Here is a 21,077-nt window from a genome sequence, read left to right as displayed (position 1 = left end):
AAAGGCATTTTACAATGCTGAACCTGACTACATTCTGCTAGCTGATTTTCCCCCTTCCTCTTTTCATAAAGTGAATGCCTTCATGCAAAGGTCTAATGTCAGCTAATGACTGTACCGCTGTAACTGGCCTTTGCAAGAACGAGCCTGCCACGACAACTCTTTAATTGCTGAAAGAGATGAAATATTCTGAATAACACTTGACAATCTCAAGGCTTTAGCACAAGGAGCTGTGGCTAGAAAACTGCCATAAAGTTTTAATTCCATTCCCACTTCTTTATCTCTTTCTATTCAGTGTCTAGGAGAGGCTTTCTACCAGAAATGCTATTCAACATAAAGGTTTCTAGCATTAGTCCCAGTTGAAATGCAGAATACAGTCCACTCTGAGATAAGCTAGCGGTGTGCTGCTCTTGGAAGAGATATCTAACTCCACATATTATGTTTAAATTCCCATCTACTTTGTAGCTAAAGAATTCAACGGTATTAAAAAGGAAGAAGTACTTACAGGCCTAGAATTCAGTACTCAAGTCTATTATTCCATGACAAAACAAAGGCATCAATTAAAAGCTACCCCTTCAGATACCATACATGTCTAGTGACAGTTCTGTTGTGAGAAACAGAATCAAGCCAGGGATGGGCTGCAGGAATGCTATGGGACAGAACAACATAGGTCTTTTAGATGTTTCTGGAACCGTGGGTTAGGTAAATCACTTGGTTATCATTCAGGAAAAACAGCCTCACTTAGAGTTGCTTACGTACCCCTCAAAAAGCTTCTGACTTTTTTTTTTTTAAAGGTAAATGTTTCCAAACATAGGAACTAGAAAAGAAAACTATAAAGAAAAATGAAAACAGATTTTGGCTGATTTTGGCATTCAAAGAGGATGTAATATGAAATATAGGCATACTGAGATTTAATAATTTTAAGATGTTGAAAATAAAGGGCTCCCACTAAGCAAGACTGGTTTTGTTTGTACTGGCCATATCTTGTTAAAAGTTTTGCTGTACAAAGAAGCTTCAACATGTAGCAAAGAGAACTTTTATTTCTGTGGATTCATTGTTACTTGTTGCTTAAAAAAATGGAGGCAAAAAAAATCAATGCAAAACATAGATCCATTATGATGAGGAAATTACTGTTAGGACAGTTCTCAGGGTTTCTTGCTGGCAGATAGAGAAAATATCTGTGGTTTACAGCAAGATGCAGGTAAGTCATGCTTAAAAACATAAAAAGACTGAAGAGTATTTCATTGGTTAGTGATAAGAAATGGCAAACAAATAGTTCTTTGCATCTGAAAAGTGATTTGTAAGCCCAATTCAGAAAACATTTGTCTATTTCTAAGTATAATTGCCATTGTACAGCTGCAAAACCAAACTAGAGGGGCTGAAATTTTTCTGTGCTTCCTGTCTCTTGAGGCTCTTGAGGGCCAGGACAGCCCTTGCACCAGTGAGCATAAGCCCTGAGATGATCTACCTTAGCTTGCACCCCTCCCACAGCAACCTACAGCAGCAGTACAAGGGAGCTCTTCAGCTGTGTCCTAGCACCAGCATGTCTGGACCGTGGCACAGCACTGGCTCAGCATTGCTGAGAAGCCCCTTCAGCCGGCCTCTCCTCCAGTTGGAGCTGAGGATTGTTTTACAGCCCATTGCTGATTCAGAGGGGCCGTGGGGCACTTGATGAATTCCCTCCTCTGAAGAGGACGTGACTTGCCCAGGGCCACAGAAAGACTGTGCCAGAACTGGGATCAGGACTCTGCAGTCCCCAGGTGCCAGACACGTGCTTGCCTTAAAACTGAGCACTTCATCAAACCGTAAAATCCAGCCAGATGGTGACTCTTTGCTATTATCTGGACCAGTGCTGGGAGGCTTAACGTGTGCAAGGCGTAGTGAAGATCTGGATCCCAGTTTCTAAGGCTCAGAAGCCTGGAAAATGGACCCATGTTTCAGATCTAAATGCTACTAGAAACTTGAGCATGTTTAAACCCAAGTTCTGACTTCAGTCCATCCTTGCCTGAATGGCTATTGAAAGATTTCAACTTCAGCCTGGACCCGCCAGTTGTGGGGGGTTCGGGGGGGGGGGGGGTGTCTTTTTTTGGAAGGAAGAGCGAGGTGCAGGAGTAAGAACTAGCTCATTTGTCAACCTTACTCTTCCATATGTTCATTGACCAGGTCAGGTTCTCCTCTTCCAGGTAGCAGATACTGCTGGAATCAGCCAATGGATCAATTTTTGCCTCTCAGCAGACTTTTAAGAGCTCATTGTACGGACCCAGGAGCCAAGTTCACCTTCTTTGCCATGCATACGTATGAACACACGTTCCTAGGAACACCAGAACTCTCAGTTAAGCAGTCTCCAAACCCAGGTCACAGCCAATGCAGGGACTTTTTGCAGCTGGATTTTTTTTAAAAAGCAGATTACATAGCATCATACCTGTCTGAAGGAAGTCAATGACAAGTGAATTTGGGCCTTTGCTTCACCCTTCAGAAAAGTCCTTTTCAAGTCTGTGAGCAGGCCATTGCTGTTTATATCTTGCTGCTGAGGGGAAGAAGAAGAAAAAAAATAATAAAAAAAGGCAACTACATATTTCTCCTAATTACAGTTACCCTTTTATTTGTATATTTCATGAGGCACGTATCTGTGGTGTTTGCAATGAGCCACGCGTTTTTCTGTAATAGTTTCATTTTGCCTATCTTTGGCTCCTCTTCAGTTCCTCTAGTCAAAAGGAATTTGCTGCTGCTAACAGCAGCAGCAGCATCTTCATCTTTCATTAACATGAGTTTTGCAGAACCACTTGCCCTTGCGTATGCTTTACCATTCTAGTGGATGCGTGGTGGTTATCATCCACTCAGACTTGACAAAACGAACAACAAAACATTTATAAACAGAAAAATCACTCACAAACTTAGAAAAGAAATAAAATAATACTCTGTGCAGTAAAGTTCTGGTTTCTTGCTAAAATTACTTTCTAATAATGGAAATGGTTTTACCTTTTACTCCTAGTGAATTGGAAACACCGTTCTGCATTTGAGTCTCACCCAACCAGTCACAGGCAGGCACTGAAGGTAATTCTCCATGTTCCAGGCAGATCAAAAGAAACTGATGATCAGTCAGTCATCTAAAAGGATACCACAGCTTCACATCCAGTTGTTCTGCAGCTGAGATGCAGTCTGGAATGGATCTTTTCTGTGTCTGTTGTCTATAATAGCTTTTAGGACTGGCTCTTCTTCCAACACACAGTACAAATCCTCTGGTAACTAGTACCAGCCACATACAACAAAAGCCAGCTCAATCTAGTTTAAGCTCAGAAATCAAGGACTGCCTGCCCTTTTCTCCTAATAAAGTCAGCAAGACTCTCCCATGCTGAGCGTTTTGGGCAGCAGCTACAGATGCAGGGGTTCTTCTAGGCTCCTGTGCATACTGATACTATGCAAACCTACAGGACCAGGAAAGTGAATTCCCTTCCTCCATGCAGCTTGAAGCTGACCAGTGTGAGCAGGATGTTTTCAGTGGTCCCTTCTGGGAGGGAACGTGAGAACTGGAGCTGAGCAGAACTCTTTTCACAAGCATTAATAACAGAAGATCATTTAAGGCTGACCTGCACTCCTCTTTTACAGAAATTGGCTTCAGACATCTCTACAGTTAAGCTGGGCAAGAGGGTGGACAAGTGTTTGTTCATTTTGAGAGAAGGAGGTTGTTGACTTAGGCAAGTAAGAAAATACGGAACCACTCACAGACCGCAGCCATTGATAAAATAATAAAACCGTCACTTTATATTCAGCTGCTGCCAGCAATCTTGCACTCTGTGCAGAGACGTGAGATCCAAAAGGATCCTCTGAGTCACTGAACCTAGATCCCTGATATTGCAGATAACCGTTTCACATGACCCCATTCCTACTCGCTGCCAAAATGAATGTAGTTTCTTTTCCCTGCCAATCTTTGTGAAAACTACTCTAGAACTTCAAGCTAGAGTTCCCTTGAATATTTTAGCTAAATTAATAGATAACAGTTTATACCCTCTTGTTCCTGCACTGACATTGTCCTTTTGTTCAAATAGCTCTTCTTATACCTTGATGCTTACTGTCAAAATAATCGTGTTAGAGACTAGTACTGCTGAACAGCCCACAGGAGCTTATTATAGCAAGAAAGGTTTGCATGGTACCAGCCTGTTGGCACAATTGACTGCAGAGCGAAAAACAGTTGTGGAAACCTCCGTGTTTCTGAAAGAGCTCAAATTACATGGGTGACAAGTTGACCTGAGCAGCAATATCTCCACTCTGCCTCTGCTTTGCTAAACCAGCTGCCTCTAAGACAGGCTTTCTGTTCCCTTGATGAACCTGCTCTTCTGTCTATGCACCTGCACACATTTGTATTCATCTTCCTTGAACAAAGGGACTAGAACTGTACGTACTATCCTAGATGTGGTAACATCGCTTCCTTCTACAATAGCAACAGAGTCTCCCTCCACTGGAAACGCTTCATCTTATGCAGTGTAAGGTTATATTGGCTTTTTGAATGGTGTGTAGTTGTTCTGCACAGGCAAGAAACTGGACTGAAGAGTCCTGACTGTAGAGTTTTGCATCCTTGCCAAGGCCTGCCCTTTATTCTGCATTAAATCAAATCCTACAGCCTATATTTTCAGAAAAGGCTAGTGACTTGCAGTGGTTCCATCTGTAAGCATCCAACTTGCAGCACATTAAATAAACCTGATTTTCATAGGAGGAGATGCCCCAGAAGAAGAATCAAATCTTTTATATAGTGTCAAGTGGGATATCCACAAGCACGAAATGCTTTTAAAAACGTAAGCAAAAACCAAACAAATAACAATGACTGAGCTGTGGCAGTACACCAGAGTTATCTGACACACTAAGGAAGGGATTAGGTAAGCAGGAAGATGACAGCACTGACATATTCCACAAGAACGTGAGGACAGGAACTAATCTGGAGAGGCAGGGAGTAAGCAGATTGCAAGAAGCACCTCTGGTCTAACAGAAGTGCCTGCTGATGATCCTGTCCATGCGCCATCGCATAAAGAGAATTTACATTTCTGCATCATGTTAAAGAAGAGGCCAAAGCTCTAGGCATCCAACCTGTGCATAATCACAGCTGAATCTCATCCTTATCATCATCCTAGAAAGAACATATCCCTGTGTTCACATATCCTGTATTTTTATTTCACTTATCTCTGGGACATCAACAACATAGAAACAATTCCTTTAAGCTTTAGAATAGCAAAGGCTGATTCTCCACAAGTGCAAAGCACCTCTAACAGAGACCCAACAGCTGTCATTGTAGGTGTTCGACACTTCCAGAAATCAGGCCCGTGCCTGACGCTGCTCTCTTGCCTGCGGTTTAACATGAGCAAACACTTCCCCTTGTAATGTACCATATGTGAGTTCCTGCAGATCCACATCTGGCCAGAGGTCAGGTCTCAGCATCCACACTGGGGTTTACGGGCGTAACTACCTGCATGGTCAGGGCAGCGGCTGAGAGCCATTTCTGGCATCAGGTCTGTTTACAGACTGCTCTCCTCTCCCTAGAGCATGGTCTGTATTTCCTACTTTTTAAAGTTAACACTGATTCCAAAATCCCTCAGAGACCCCCTCCCCCCACCAATGGCCCTAATATTTACCCAGGGCTCCTACTTCCCCACAGGGCCAGCGCTTACCCCACAAAAAAAGGGCATCAGGCCTCGAAGGCTCTTCACCACACAGATTCTCCTTAGGGCTCGAATGACTCCATGGCAAAACTTTATGAGAAAAGAGAAAAGGAAAGACCCCGGGGGGCGGGGAGGGGGGGAAATGACCTCAGTTTGGCAGCTGCAGGTAAAACTAACCTCACACATCCCGAGGACCCCAGGGGCACTTTGCGGCGGAGTACAGCCTGTCACCCCACTGACAGAGTGGGGACGGCGCACGGGTGCCCCTGCCTGGGCCACGAACGTCCCTCTCACAGTGGCTCCCCGCTAACAGTCCCCCCGCTAAGGGTCCCCCCGCTAACAGCTCTCCCCAACGGCTCCCGCTAACGGTCCCCTCGCTAACGATCTCCTCGCTAACAGCTCTCCCCAACGGCTCCCATTAATGGTCCCCTTGCTAACGGCCTCCCCGCTAATGGCTCTCCCCAACAGCTCCCGGCTAACGGTCCCCTCACTAACGGCTCTCCCAGCGGCTCCCCGCTAACAGTCCCCCCGCTAACGGTCTCCTTGCGGTCCCCTCGCTAACGGCTCTCCCCAACGGCTCCCCGCTAACGGTCCCCTCGCTAACGGCTCTCCCCAACGGCTCCCCGCTAACGGCCTCCCCGCTAATGGCTCTCCCCAACGGCTCCCCGCTAACAGCTCTCCCCAACAGCTCCCCGCTAACGGTCCCCTCACTAACGGCTCTCCCAGCAGCTCCCCGCTAACAGTCCCCCCGCTAACGGTCTCCTCGCGGTCCCCTCGCTAACGGCTCTCCCCAACGGCTCCCGCTAACGGCTCTCCCCAACGGCTCCTCGCTAACAGTCCCCTCGCTAACGGCTCTCCCCAACGGCTCCCCGCTAACGGTCCCCTCGCTAACGGCTCTCCCCAACGGCTCCCCGCTAACGGTCCCCTCGCTAATGGCTCTCCCCAACGGCTCCCCGCTAACAGCTCTCCCCAACAGCTCCCCGCTAACGGTCCCCTCACTAACGGCTCTCCCAGCAGCTCCCCGCTAACAGTCCCCCCGCTAACGGTCTCCTCGCGGTCCCCTCGCTAACGGCTCTCCCCAACGGCTCCCGCTAACGGCTCTCCCCAACGGCTCCTCGCTAACGGTCCCCTCGCTAACGGCTCTCCCCAACGGCTCCCCGCTAACGGTCCCCTCGCTAACGGCTCTCCCCAACGGCTCCCCGCTAACGGTCCCCTCGCTAACGGCTCTCCCCAACGGCTCCCCGCTAACGGTCCCCTCGCTAACGGCTCTCCCCAACGGCTCCCCGCTAACGGTCCCCTCGCTAACGGCTCTCCCCAACGGCTCCCGCTAACAGTCCTCTCTAACACCTCCTCGCTAACGCCTCCGAGCCCGCACTAGGAGGCCGGGGCAGCTGCGAGGCCGCCGCCCGCCGCGCTGCGAGCCGGGCCGGGCCGGGCCGGGCCGGGCACCGCCTCCAGGTGTGGCGGCGGCAGGGCGGCCCGCAGCGGGGCCGGGCAGGTGCCCGGCTGAGGCCTAAGGAGGGGCGGGGAGGCGCCGGCGGGCAAGGCCAGGGCGGGCGGCGAACTGACGTTTGGCTGCTGCGGGGAGGCGGCAGCCGGGAGCGGCGCGGCCTCCGCTGCCCGCTTCTCCCACCCGGGCCCGAGCCGCGGCTCTGGCCGTCGAGGGGACGGGCGGCGGCGGGGCGCGCGCCTGCCTGTGCCCGTCCCGTCCGGACCCGTCCCGTCCCGTCCCGCCGGGAGCCGCGCCAGCTGGGCAGCGCACAGGTGCTCCGCCGGGCCTCGGCCACGGGCGGCACTTCCCGCGAGAGAGATGGGAGTTCCCCTGTGGTAATCATGAAATAATACCTAATACCGTTTGGCTTTTTTTTTTTTTTTGGGGGGGGGGGGGAGGCGGGGAAGGAAAGGAGGGGAATTACCAGTCTTTCCAAGCAAAGGGAAAGTCCAGGCAGTTGTCCGTAAGGCTCGGCCAGCCGAGAGGAGCTTTGGCCCCCCTCGCCCGAGGCTCCCACCGTCCCTTAGAGCCGTCCATCCCGCACCGCGGGGCCGCCACTGCCGAGCTCACCCCCGGAGCATGAAGCATATCGGCCGGGGGTTTAACGTGTCCCTGACCCGCCCTGGGGCAGCCAGCGCCTGCCCCCCGGAGCACTCGGTGACCTGCGCCTGCTCCTCGGGGCATGTTTTTGCAGCAGGCAACGGTGGGGAAGAGTTAGCAGGCCAGTTCCTCCACCACGAACCGAAGTGCTTTTCAATCACCGCCTGCCGCGGACTCAACTTTTTCCGCAGCCTTACGCCGGTATTATTTTTACCGGCCTCCTTTTCAGGCACACTGGGCTTCCCACGCCAAGCCTTGAACTCCGCCGGGCTGCGCCGCCGCCCCCCGCCCGGCGCGGGGCCGTGCGCGCCGCCCCGTCTCGGCAGGAGCCGCGGGTGCGCGGGCCGCTCGGGCCGGCGGGGCTCGGCGCGGCGCAGCGCTCCTCCGCTAGCGCCTCTGCCTCCCCCCCCCCCCCCCCCCGCCTGGGCTCGTGAATGCACTGCGAAACGCTGGGTTTCCTGTTTAGCAACCTCGCTGCTTGTTTTGCTATGTTGTTTTTTTTTTTTCCCACCCCAAAGGGGAGCGGGAAGGGTGGAGGGAGTCTGGGTGTTGGGAGGGGAGAGGGGGAGAAGAGTGGAAAACGTTGGCTCTGTCCATGGTCAAAGTAATTCAGCTATAATCCCCCTTTCTCTTCCTCTCCTGGAGCTCTATTCATATTCTAATCACAGCTTTTCCTTCCCTAAACCAGCCACTTTTATCAGAGCCCTAGCTTTGCACTTTTACTTCCACTTCCAGCACATACAACCGCCTGCAGAATAAGCAACTTTTTCCAGCCTCGGTCCTGCCCCCCTCTCCCCCCGCAATGTGCTAACTCCGAAAGGGATCCTCGCATCCTTCGTCTAAAGCTGGAAGGGAGCGTTAGTTTGAAAATACACACGTTTGGCTCTTCATTTCTCATGGCAATCAGCTCCCCCCCCCCGCCCCGGCCCGCCCCCCGGACTTTCTCCGCGGTCCCGTGTAAAGCTTTCCGAGCCAGCCGCTTTTCTTTGGCAGCCAGGCCGGCGGTAGGGCATGCCCCCAGCCTGCCTTAGCCCGGCGAGGCACGGCTCAGCGCCCCAGGGAGCAGGGAAACACAGGGCAGTCTCTGCCGCCCGTCTCCGACATCAGCGCCGCTCGGCGACACACTGGCAACTTCTCCCTCTCCCCCCTCCCTCCCTTCCCTACCCACACACATCGCCCTTTCCCCCAATAAACTAAGCTTACAAGATATTTGGGAAGCTGTGCAACTTCAAACGCCATGTGCCCGCGAAGGATCCCAACCCAGAGCCCACCGGGAGGAGGAGGGGAGCTGTGTGGAGCTGCACACACGCACCGAATAGCCCCAAAGAGCACAACCCCAAACCTAGTGCCTGTTTGAAGATCTAAGCCAATTTTGATCTCAGACTGTAATGAGCCAAAGACTTTGGGTGGGGGCTGGGGGAGCGAAGGGAGGAGTGGAAAGGCCGCTGGAACTTTAAATAAGAAAAACGTTTCTAATGCTCTAATAGAAGAGGGAAGTCGAAGTGTTGGGATTGCGTAGATCTAAGGCCCCCCTTTTTGGAGGAAAGCTTTTCTTATTCAAAACAGCATCACAATGGGCTTCACATTGAGCCTTGCCACATCCCCATCTGAGTAGCAGCCATTCATCAGGCTGGCTGGCCTATCAATGACATTTCTCCCATCAGGGCTTCTATAAAATGATGCTTTTTCCCATGAAACATCCGCAAACATTTTGACGGGTCTGGCTTTGCCCTGCTGGATTACTGAGTGTCCCTCTCTCCCGGGCGCGCTCGCTCCCCCACTATCTCTCTCCGACCTTCCTCCCCACCCCCTCACCGCCACCCTTCTCCCTCTCTCCCCCCCGCTCCTTCCTCTGTGTGCATCTTTGAGATAGGGGCTCTCCAAACCCCGGGACCTTGGGGCTCCCGTCCTGTCCATGGGAAGAGCATGCATTGTGGGTTACTGGAGGAACCTGATATGGACTCCACAGGTAAGTTCCCTCCTGGAGGCAGCGGGCTCCTCTCGCAGACCCAGGGAAGACTTTTCAACTTGACAGTGATGACGGGAGGAAATACGGGCTGCGGCTCTGGGAGCGCAGTAAGTTAGCAGGCTCGTAGGCAAATGAGCACAGGCGTGTGCGAGGAGAGCAGGGTGCGTGGGGGGGGGGGGGGGGGAGAAGAAGTGGCCGGAGGGGGGCTGCTCCTGGGCCGGAGCCCTGAGATTGCACTTGCAGATGCGAGGGAGAAGAGGGTTTTTTTCTTGATTTTGTTTTTTCTCCATAGGCTGCCGACCGGCAAACTAATTTCCTCTCTGCTTCTAATTTTAGGCGCTCGCTTAGATTTGAGCGGAGCCTTTCAGAGGGGCGAGAAAGCAAGGTTTATTGAGGAAGATGGTTGGTTAGTTCGAGCCCAGGACGGAGGCTGACTTGTCCCACAGGCAGAGCCGGGGCTAGCAGCTTTGGAGGGGAGGAAGTTTGGGGAAGAGAAGCGCAGGGTGGGTCTCCCCTCGCCGGCAGCGCCTCTTGTGTCGCCCCCCCACCCCCGCAAACGATGGTGTAGACGGTCCCGTGCCCGGACGGGAGAAACGCGGCGGCAACCCCCAGCAGCGGTGCTGCAAGCGGAGAGCAGCCCAGGCGGGAGGCGAGGAGAGGGGCGCAGAGGAGGGGCCGCCCGCCTCGACGGCCGCCTCTGCCCCCGGCCCGGCTCCCCGCGCTGGGGTCTCCGCCGACGGCAGGGCCCGGGCCTAGGTCTCCCCACAGCGGCTGTCAGCCGGGAGCCTCGCGAAACCGCGGCCCCTTCACTCCCGCTTCCCCCCAGTTCCCTCCTCTTAACGCCCGTGGTGCCTGCGCTTCCCCCTCCCCACGGCCCGGCTTGCCACCAGCCGTAATCGCTGCCCTCCGTCCTCCGCGCGGACCCCCGCACGCCCGGCTGCAGCGCAGGGCAGGCAACGACCTCTGCCATTTCATTTTATGTTATTAGCACAGGGAAACGTAAACCCTCCCTCCTCGCTTCCCCGCCCGGGCGTTTCCGAAGCAGGCAGGCGCGCAGGTCGGGGCGCAGCCCCGGCGGACCGCTCCCCCGGCACCTGCGGCACCGCCGGACCCGCGCCGTCCCCTCCGGCAGCCGGGATGGGCATCGGCATCGGGCTGCCCCGCGCCTCCCCGACGGCCGCGGCCCGCCGCCCCCTCGGGGCGCCCGCAGCTCCGTCGCGGCTCGCCGGGGGCTCCGAGGTGGCCGGGCCGGTGCAGCCGGGCGGCGACGGGCCGGCGACGGGGCGCTTGGCCCCGCTCACGGCGAGCCTGAAGGGCACCCCCCCCCGAGCATTATTATTATTTTTTTTTAATTTAAACACGGATTTTAAAAAAGCAAAAAAAAAAAAAAAAGGCTGCGGCCGCGCCGGGACCGCGCTGCGCCTGCCGCGGTCCCGGCGCGGAGGGCGAAGCGCGACAGCCGCTCTCGGCCCCTCGCGGCGGCGAATCGAGTCTGTTTTGGGCCATATTTACCGGCAGGGCCCCGGGACAAAACCGGAGGGTTTGTTGCGGGGAGGAAGCGCTCGGCGGGGAAGGAATCGTTGTGTTCGGGTCACAGCGTGCGCACGAGTTCCTAGGGTGCGGAATGCAGTTGCCTTTCTTTCCCCGAGCGCTGCCGGGACCGAGTTACGGGCACCGCTTGGTAATTTCTCGTTCTCGGGAGTAAATGGCAAAAAACAAACAAACAAAAACCAAAAAAACCCAAAACTAAAAATCTCCCAGATTTTTCTAGCCGTGAGTTCACAATAGTCCATGCTCAGGCAGAGCCTCCGCACTACTCGTTCCTTGAATTCAGTATGGTTATAATAAATGGCAACATGATTGATTAAGATAATATTAATCAGAAAACACTTTAGTCTTGCTAAACAGATGGCAAGAAAAGTGGAGCTTTGCAGTTGTCTCATTCAGACACCTTAACCTCCCTTTCAGAGGACTTAATCCAATTAGCTTTTCTCCTGAGTTTCAGTTGTTATGTAAAGATCCTTATGCATTGTGGAGAAATATGGCTTCATTGAAGGAAAAAAATCGGTCATGTTTTAATTTCTCCTTAACAATTTTTTTTTCCCTAAAGCAGCGGGATAAAAAACAAAAATCACCTACGGCTCTAATTTTAAGGGCACGGGCATAATTCGGTTTATTTACCTTTACACAGCAGTCTCGTGCGCTTTCACCTTAGTTTAGGCTAATGTTCAGCTAGCCGAAAGAGCCGATGGGGAGTGACCTGGAGGGGCTGTCACCACGCTAAATCGATCCCTGGGTATCTGGGAACGTGGAAGGAAAAAAAAAAAAAAAAAGGAAGGGGGGGGGAAGTTCCTCTTGTAACGAAACCTGCAGCCTCGCCCGGCGAAGAGTGGGTTTCAGGGCGGTGTGAAAGCGCTGCGGGCAAACGCAACAGGCGCCCGGTGCCCGCCGCAGCGCCTTGGCCGGGCCGGGCCGGGCGGCCCCGCTGCGCAGCGCCCGGCTCAGCTCTCGCCGTGCCCCGGCGGCGGCAGGGCTTTCCCGGCGCGGCTTTTCCCGGCAGTTTTTTTCCCGGCCGCCTTTTCCAGCGCGGCCGGGCCGGGGGCAGCAGGAGCGGCGGCGGGTGGCAGCCGCGGCCGGGACCCCCCCCTCCCCGGACCCCCCCGGCCCTGCGCTGTAAGCGCGCAAAGGCCTCGCTCCGGCCGGGCAAGGGCAGCGCGGGGGTCTCGGCCGCGGGGGGGGGGGGGGGAAGGAAGTCTCCCAGGAGCGGGCCCCGCTCACCTCCGCGCCCGTGGGCTGCCCCCACTCCCCGCGCCCTCCTCTCCTCCCCGCCGGGGCCCACCGCGGGCAGCACCCAGGCAGCCCCGGAGGGCGGCAGAGGCGGGGGGGGGGGGTGTGTTGGGGGGGGGGAAGTTTGCAGGAGATCTCACGCCTTAAAAACAGCTTTCCATAGCCGCAGCCCCCCCTAGTGACATCGCCACGGTGAGTGCAAGGCGCTGCCGGGGCGGGCCGGGGTCGGGGGAGAGAGGGCAAAGGGGCCGCTGCGCTCCGCGGCGCCCCCCGGCCCGGGGCTGCCGCCGGGGGCCCGGCCGGGGCTGCGGGGCACCGTGGGGTGCCTGACAGCCGCGACAGCCCCGGGCAGGTCCCGCCGCAGCGCTGCGGGGAAAGGAGGCACTTTGTCGGCGTGCAACTTCTCCGGCAAGGCTCGGTTAAGTAGCCCTCCTGCTTTCCGTTTTGGAGCCGGCCAAAAACGCCGCTGGTTTCCAAGTGCTAGGTGGGTGAGGTCCTTGGGACGTGAAGCTGAGACTTAGGAGCTGATCCAAAACCCATTAAAATCGTCAGAAAGCCTTTCTGTGCCGTCAAGGACGTTTGGATTAGGCCCTTAAAGCAGTTTACGTGGACCATGACAAGCGGTTCCGCGGCCTGACATGAACGCGTAGCGCTGCCGCTCTGATTTTGGGCTGTGCTCTTACCGATACTTGGGTGTTGCTGCCGTAGCAGATGACCTTTTTTATACGCTTGCCATTTATAAAGGATCTAGCACATAAGCACAGACTGAAGGGAATTAATGGCTTTCATCTCCTGGTTCAATTAATGAATTTGCCAATAGTGATAATAAATACTGGAATGCTAGTTGGTAAAGCAGTTGTGGCATTTCAGAACATTTGTATAGTGCTGAGGCGTGCGATCTTAGGTCTGGGTTTTTCAATTGGAAGGAGTGGTTTAGTTTGTTGCTGAAAACCGTTTGCTTCGCTTATGGTAACACAGATTACCAACAGATGAAGAGGATGTTGCTGTTCCCTATTCCTCCTAGCTCACGCTCAAGTGAAAATGTGATTTATGGTTCCAGTGTTTGTGTTTATAAAGGTTCTTACCTGCTGAGCAGTTAAGATGATCCCGTGATCCTCTTGAATCCTAAATTTGATGTGGCATGGTCGTGTAAAGGAAATACCACTGGTTCTTTATACAGTTGAACCTTGCTATCTGACTTCTGTGATTTCAAATGAAATTTCACACATGAAAGAAATGAAACAACAATAACAAAAAAAAAACCCAAAATGTTTTCTTTCCCGCTTGCTGTGGAGTTGCTGCGGGCAATGATCACGCACTCGGGCCCAATCCTTGGCAGTCGGTGCTCACTCTGTCTTCAGCAGGAACAGAACTGGGGTCTAAAAGCAGGTCCTAGCACTGAATCAGGTCTTTATTCCTGAGGGTTTATTTAGACATTGGTAAAATCCTCGGGGATTTTTCAGAGGTTTGTAAGTTAGCCAGAATTAACTTGAGCTAAGGAGTTCGTTTGCTAAGTTTGACTCGGAGAAGAGAAGGATTTTGTGATTTATTTGTCTGCTATTGAATTAATTCCAAAATACTTGGGGAGGAGGGGTGTTGTGGTAGTTTTTACTGCTCTGCAATCTGTTATTTACCTACAGTTAAGAAAAGGTCCTTAAATGCATGAAAAGGAAAAAGAACCAAAACAAGATTTTGCATATGAATAGCTAGACAGCTATAGGAGATTATGTTATTTCTTTAAGTTGCATTTTAGTTACATTTCTTTAAGTTACATTTTTAATCCTCAAGATTTTATCTGAGTAAAACACTCATTAAAGAAGAGGTCCCAGATTCAGCCGCAGCAAACTTTTGTCTGTGAGACCGTAAAGCGCCCTGTGGCCTCAGCTGGTCTACCGCAGTCACCCCTTTACTGTATTAAACCTATACCAAGCAAAAGATGCGCTGAGCACTTCTGAAAGTTACAAAAGGAGACCGTCTGGTGCTGAGACACTTGTGATGGGAAGTCCGAGCCGTCCCACACAAAGTGACTGTTGCAGTACCCTGGGCTACAGCTCCGTGGTTCCGTCGCTGTCACTGGCCTGCCTGATTTTAGAAAATTAGGTTTGTTTTCAGCTGCCAGTGCAGGGAGCATATTAGGCAAAGGTTAGCGTGTTCATCAGATCTGCAGCATCTCAGAACGGGTGCCTTTGCCTTTTGTTTGCTTAATTTGCAAGTGTTTTAAAAGTTAGAACCGCCATTCGGGTGTGCATCGCCTCAGACACTATTTCCATAGGTAGGGTTCTGCCCTAGCAAAATAAAGATGAAGTGCTGGGATCGCTGAAGTCCGTCCGTGTGGTGACCAAACATTAGCACCTCTTCAGATGAAGACTTTTTTTAAAAAAGAGGTGGCCTTAAATACAACGCGGGCTTGGTGGTTTGTAACAATGCCTTTAGAGCAGCGGTGGGCTGTCATGTAACTAATACAAATATAAGGTCATCCTTTGGGAATGTGACATTAGAGTCCAAATAATTAGCTCACAATTCCACGCGCGCTGAAGTTGGTGAATTTTTGGCGTTCGCCCGCTTGTCTGTTTCCCTGCATCTGTGCTGGATTTTCTATTTGTTTCATTGTGTCGGAAAATGAATACCCCATCAGCTCTGACCCTGCTGGAGCCCAGCACCCCGGCGGCCGAGGGAATTTGCTTGCTAACATTCTGGTTAGGAAGATGGATAGCATAAAGGATGTTTGCTGGCTGAGCGATCCTATAGATAGCAGGAGTAGGAAGGAAGAGTATGCGGCGACAATTAAGCCAATGGAGGCCTTTGTAGTGGGTTTTTTTTTTTTAAATATATCTGTATTAAAAATGTGTTTACCCGTATCTTTCCGTTCCTGTAGAGTCATATCTATGTGTCGGAGAGTTTCTGCGCAGGTGTAAAACTGTGATATAATTTGCTGTTAGAGAAGGGTCCTGATCCTGCAATTTCTGTTCCACAAGGGAAACACCTGTTGAAATCTGTGTGTGTGTGTGTGTGTGTGTGTGTGTGTGTGTGTGTGTGTGTCTCAAAAAGAGCAGGTGTATAGGGTTAGCTCAGAATGATCTCCCTTAATGGTTGTGAACGTGTTATAACTTAATTGCCTCTGTTTGTCATGCACAACTGGCAGTCCTGCCTTGTTTTTATTCGCGTTTATTTTCCCCCAAGAGATGTGCAGCAAGAGCAGTTTATTAGATATAAAACACTAGCCCAGCGTTACGGTGAAATGTGGTGAAACGCTTTCAAGTCAGGACAGAGCGCGTCTAGATTACTGCAAGAGCCGCAGTTCCCGTCTCTGAATATAAATAACTGGCTGGGAGAAGTATTTTTGGCCCATTCTCCCCTTTCTGATAAACTTGAACTCAGGAAAAGGGGAGAGGGTTAAACAGAGCCTTGGCTCCTACTGCCTCCAGTAACGAAGAAAAAGCTCATTTGCAGCTTAAATTGCCTCGAAACTGAAATGCGGGGCTCTGCGCTGTCTCATTTCCTTCACTTCCACTACAGCGAAGCACTTTGTTTTTTGTTATTGGAAAGTGAACTTAATTTCTCTAAAACGGAATTTGTTACAGGAACCAAGCAGTCAATTCACAGCTATGAATGATGGGCTCGCAATTAATTAGCAGCTTATCCTGAGCATTTTTTGCATGGGATCCTAAATATTACGGTAATGGAGAACAATACATTTTAGATAGCTAGAACGTTCCCGGAATGAGCAATTCTCTGAAACACGGAGCGCTGCGAATTGGAGGCATTCATTCCAGAGCAGCAAGCTGGGGACGTAACCTGGATTTTGTAGTTTTTCTCGGTTTTTGGTGGTCTAATTCTGTGGGCACCGTTCTGGTAAAATTCCCGTTGGAGCTTCGGGTGCTCATGAACCCTACGGTTCAAACATTTCGGAAACACAACATCCTCTTCCCTAGGGATTTTGATTCACTTGCTGAGGTTATATGCAGAAAAAGGAGATCTGCCTGCGAATAAGGACTGCGAGTTTAGAGTGTTATAAGTTACTGCTGTTTTTAGAGGACTGTCACTAGACACAAAAGGATTTGTTGTTGTTCACTTGTACTTTCCTGTTTTTTAAATGTTCACTGGTTAGGGTAATACTAACAGATTTTCTTTATCCTATTTTCTTCAATACAGCCATTTTTGTTGGTTTGGCAAGGCTTGGGGCAAGCCTTATAAACACCCACATTAAGCTGAGTAGAAATTTTGGTCTGAAAAATGACTTACATGCCTGTCAGTTTGCAAATGAGTCTCCTATGTCAACCGAACACTGTAATGATCATTTTCTCTGTAACAGGCATAAGCTTTCTCTTCTTGTATGCACCTGTAAACTCAGATCTAGCTTGTGCTAAACTTGTAAAGCAATAACAAAACAGAAACGCAGTGGCAACGAGAATTAAAACGCAGTGAAAAAAGCCAAGTCTAGGGGTAAATATTGATACCGCTAAATGCAGTGGTAGAAGGATTAACTAGATTTGTAGAATCCTATTACTTGCTATACTATTTCAGAAGTGCTAAAACAACCTTGTTCCTACCGGGGATGAAAGTAAGCTGCTTCAGCCGAGGAAAGGCAGTGTGCAGAGGGAGAGTGCGATGTACTGGTGAGATCCTACCAGCTCGGCATCCTGCGTTAGGAGGAACCACCCGTGTGATGGTGTCCGGACCCCATGGCGCTGGCAACGTATACCTCATTCAAAAGGCCCCGCAGAACATCCTTCCCCCATAACCCATGACACTTCCCAGCACCCTATAATAAATGGGCAGTCTTCTGCAAAAGGCCAAAAGCTACTGTGTGCTGGAGGAGAAGAGCAGGGAAGTCTGTGAGTTTGGCTAATGTTCTAGGTTCTTGCAGAAACAGGTCATTTGTTGAATAAAATTACGAGATGGCTGTAGGAAGTAGACCCAATCCTATTCTTCTAAGAAAAGAAAAAAAAAATTCTCAACAGTCTGACTCGTGTGATTCCCACCTCATTCCAGATCTGACATTCAGTTTAACGCTGAACATGTGGCAGGATGTCCTAATTAAGCAAATGAGTATTTCATGCTATTAACTTTTACAACATACCCTGTAGATAGCCTGCTAGATACTCTGGCCGCTGTGGCCATCTCCAATGCTCAGTGGAAAACAAAATCCCTCCCATCCCTCTACTCGTGACAAAACCCAACAAGGGGAGACAGAAATTCCCGGTGGGTCTCCGAGGTGACGGTGACCTGATACTTCATGAAAATATGGTGCAAACAAAGGTGGAAATGGAGGCCCACTCCGCAAGTGCTGAGTGTCAGGGCCCAAGCGTAGGCACACGGTTGTGCCTGCTCATGTCGTGGGTTGCCCGGGTCCATCAGCTCACGCTGCGGCCAGAGAGAGCCTTTCCCACCCTCTGCACAGCACTTTGGCTCCAGGTCCCCGCACACCAGACCTGGCCGAGCAGTGGGACAGGGATTTGTTGGCTAACCTGCTTGGCACACCAGGGTTAGCGGGAGAGAAGCCATGCGCGGCGCTGTGTGTGTGAGACGGAGATCCCGCAGGGGACAGACGTGAAACGAGAGCCAAAGCAGCAGTTCTCACCCTCAGTACGACAGGTCTGCACTGTGCGTCTTGCTTTCAGGAAGGGAGTCTTCTCAGGGTCTAGGGTGGAAACAGGCTCTACTTTCATACCGAGAGGAATATACGGCCTTGTGAGAAGCTGTGTTCAAACGGCATGTTTGCTAAATAGCATGTTTTGTCGGCCCGCTGGCCTGTAACCCAACTGGGCCTCCCGGGTGCTCGCTGAGCAATATGTAGCACACTCGCTTGGGAAGCTTAAAAGAGCCTGCTGAGGTCCGCTGCAGAACAAGACAGCTGCTAGGTGAGCTTTACTCCGTGCCTTGTGCAGGTCTGCAAACTGGGAGACCCGGCAGGGTGCTCGGCTCCTTTGTAAACTGGGCCCTCTGTTTTTCTTTTCTCATGTGCGGTGGTGATAATAGATCCCACTGGGCTAGTTGACTGTCCAGCACAGGTTTCCCAAAGTTGGAGCTAACATTCCTCTCCTAAATACAGCGTCACAGGGACAATACATGTGCAGGGGCCCCTCTAATGCAAACATTTTTTTTAAATGAGTTGTGGTAGGGGCAGCAAATGGCCTCCATTGAAAAGAGGTGGAGAGAACTAGGAGGGGGGACTGCATTTACACAGCATTTTAATCACATGGATGGAGCAGCATGTTCACCTCTCCTCCTTGCTGGGTCACTTCCACTCTGAGCTCTGCAAACAGACCATCTATTGAGCAGTTAGTATTCAGTGCTGAATATTCAATACTAGACTCTTGTTTTGGTGAGTCTAAGGCAAGGAAAAAAAAAAGAAGAAGAAGAAGAAGGAAAGAAGACTCCTTTTTTTTTCTCATGTTCCCTCCCTGAGTTTGCTTAGCACATTGTTCAGAGGAGACTGGAGGCTTCTCAGAAAAACCAGGTTCATAGTTTTAAAAGCACTAGTCTACTTCCATACTGCTTTCTAAGGGGAGGGAAGAGGCAGTGCGGAAGGAACCAAAGTCACACAGGGTTTATGAATCTGTAAGTCTAGGCACATTAGGCGTGGGTGAAGAGTTTCTCCGAAGCACGTTTATGTCATATACTTAGCAGTATGAAATGCTTGATTGGCATATACAGATTAGTTCTGTGAGGTGCTTGTCTTTATGGGAGTAAACTATGATGCTTTGTTAGTGCCCTCTCTGCTAAGTTTCGTGTGCAGATGTTCTCTGGGTGCATTTTGAAAGCCAAAAGAGTGTTCCGTATTTGTTTCTGTCTAGTTTGTGCCATATTTGATGACAAAATGGTTGTGAGTAATGTAATGGCTGCACCCTTTGACAGTAGTGAGCAATTTGTCACTGCTCGATTTGGAATAGATGTGCATAACGTGAGGAAAAAAGGCCACTATTCCAGTAAATATAGTATCTCTTTCCTTTGATTCATACTACTCTTAAATCAAGTGAATCGGTTTCTTTCTTACTGCTACAGCTGCGTCCTGACACCTGAGTTTCCTTTGCGTATATGCTTCTGTCTGTCTTTTTCTCTCATTCTCTCAGTCTCTCTGACTGGGAGCTGTTTCTGATGAGGAAGATTTAGCATGATCCCACTGCTTGCAGATTTGTCCTCTTTTCTCCATATTTTTTTAAAATCTCTCTATAGTTACTGCCTGTTATTTGCCCTTTTGTTTCACCTTCCTTTCCATTTCCATCTGCTTTCCAACCATCAGCCTTTTGCCTCTTCTTTCCCCTCCTCAAGCCCCACATCTCCGACCCATGTCTCACCTCTTTTTGCTGTATCATCTTTGTGGGCCTGTCTTACTGATGCACACTACCATTTCTGTGCCCAGTTGGCTTGTCTACTGGATTCATCAGCTCCTGTGGCAGTGAGGAAAGCGTTTCTTGGGCTCTTGATGCAAATCCTGTTTCCTGTTGAGGCATAGGCTTCCCATTCAGCCAGATGACTCTAGCCTTGTGCGCTGGTGAAGCAGAGCTGAATTAAGGATTTCAGGACTCCCTGTCTCCTCATGCACACTGGTGAGCTGAGAGGCCACAGTGGCACCGGTGAATGTTTAACCTGAGCAGAGACTGGCCCCTGCCATAGTGCAGGAGCATAAGAGACATTGTGATAGGCACACAGAAGTGAAGGGTCTGCCCTTATGAGCTCTCTGGTGTGCCTCTCGTTAATCGTATAGCATAAAAAGTCAACGAAAAGTGTGAAAAAAGTGCATCAAGAGACTCTGGGCTTTATTCTGGGGGAGAATAGGACTGGCAGTAATGAAGGAGCACTTTTACATTTTCTTAGAAGGAAATATTGCAGAAAAATCAGGAAAAGTGATGTTTCATCACTTTTCCACAGTTTCATGCAGCAGACCCTGACGGACTGAAGATCTATGATACATCATATTGTGGGAACATAAAGGTACGGCATGCTGGATGCAGAGTTGGTTCTTGGAAAACACATAACAAGTATGATCATCCTGTTGATGAAAAGATTGGCTTTATATGGCCCAGCTATGCAAAGTTAAGTGATCTAGGAAAGCTGAACTCGTCAGACTCTGGTGTCACTTAGGCCACTAGCTTGAATGATCATAGGGGAAAGTGAGGCAATGTCACTGGACTGAAATTGGACCCAGTGAGGTTCTCCTCACTGTTATACGAAGAATGGCCTTAATGTGGCAAAAACAGTGGCTGCTTACTGGGCTGGTGAAAATTACTGTTCAAAATAAACTGATTGATAGCATCTGTGTGTGACTGGGAGATGGAATAGGCTACTCCCAATTAACATGCGTACTGAGTTGGAAATATGATACGTGATCACAAAAAAGGGAACAGATAGCACTTGAGAAGTCCTATCTGACGTAGCTTCGATGTTGCTTTAAATGCCGGAAGCAATATGCAGAAGAATCTTGTATTCTAAGATTCCTGATTGGGCTTGAGCTACATGTGGGATGCAGCTTTTTAATGGGGATTATTCTGTGTTGTTCACAGCATACTTCTACAGTGTATCACATTTAGCTGAGCTTTTACATAGTACATAGAGTAACAAGACAAGTTGCAGTTTCCTGCCC

The 21,077-nt window shown here is 50.7% G+C and overlaps 1 protein-coding gene and 1 long non-coding RNA gene across 2 annotated transcripts in view; one reads left to right on the top strand and one right to left on the bottom strand.

Annotated features, from left to right (window-relative positions):
• Positions 1-944: 944 nt before the first annotated feature.
• LOC138067312 (uncharacterized) lies at positions 945-5,736 on the bottom strand. Its single transcript, XR_011141187.1, has 4 exons — positions 5,655-5,736; positions 2,977-3,104; positions 2,420-2,524; positions 945-2,308 (listed from the first exon to the last, which is right to left on the bottom strand). It is a non-coding gene; the product is annotated as an uncharacterized lncRNA (long non-coding RNA).
• A 3,303-nt stretch (positions 5,737-9,039) lies between these two features.
• The window catches only part of RFX4 (regulatory factor X4), a 101,848-nt gene continuing 89,810 nt past the window's right edge, over positions 9,040-21,077 (top strand). Inside the window, exon 1 of the mRNA XM_009680018.2 lies at positions 9,040-9,706. Within this exon, the coding sequence (XP_009678313.1) occupies positions 9,664-9,706 (43 nt within the window). The 5' untranslated portion in view covers positions 9,040-9,663. The remainder of the gene's footprint in view (positions 9,707-21,077) is intronic.

This window comes from Struthio camelus, chromosome 1 (assembly GCF_040807025.1).
Source record: "Struthio camelus isolate bStrCam1 chromosome 1, bStrCam1.hap1, whole genome shotgun sequence".
NCBI classification, from domain to species: Eukaryota; Metazoa; Chordata; class Aves; order Struthioniformes; family Struthionidae; genus Struthio; species Struthio camelus.
Note: the sequence above shows the minus strand (reverse complement) of the source record. Positions and strands in the feature narration are given on the sequence as shown.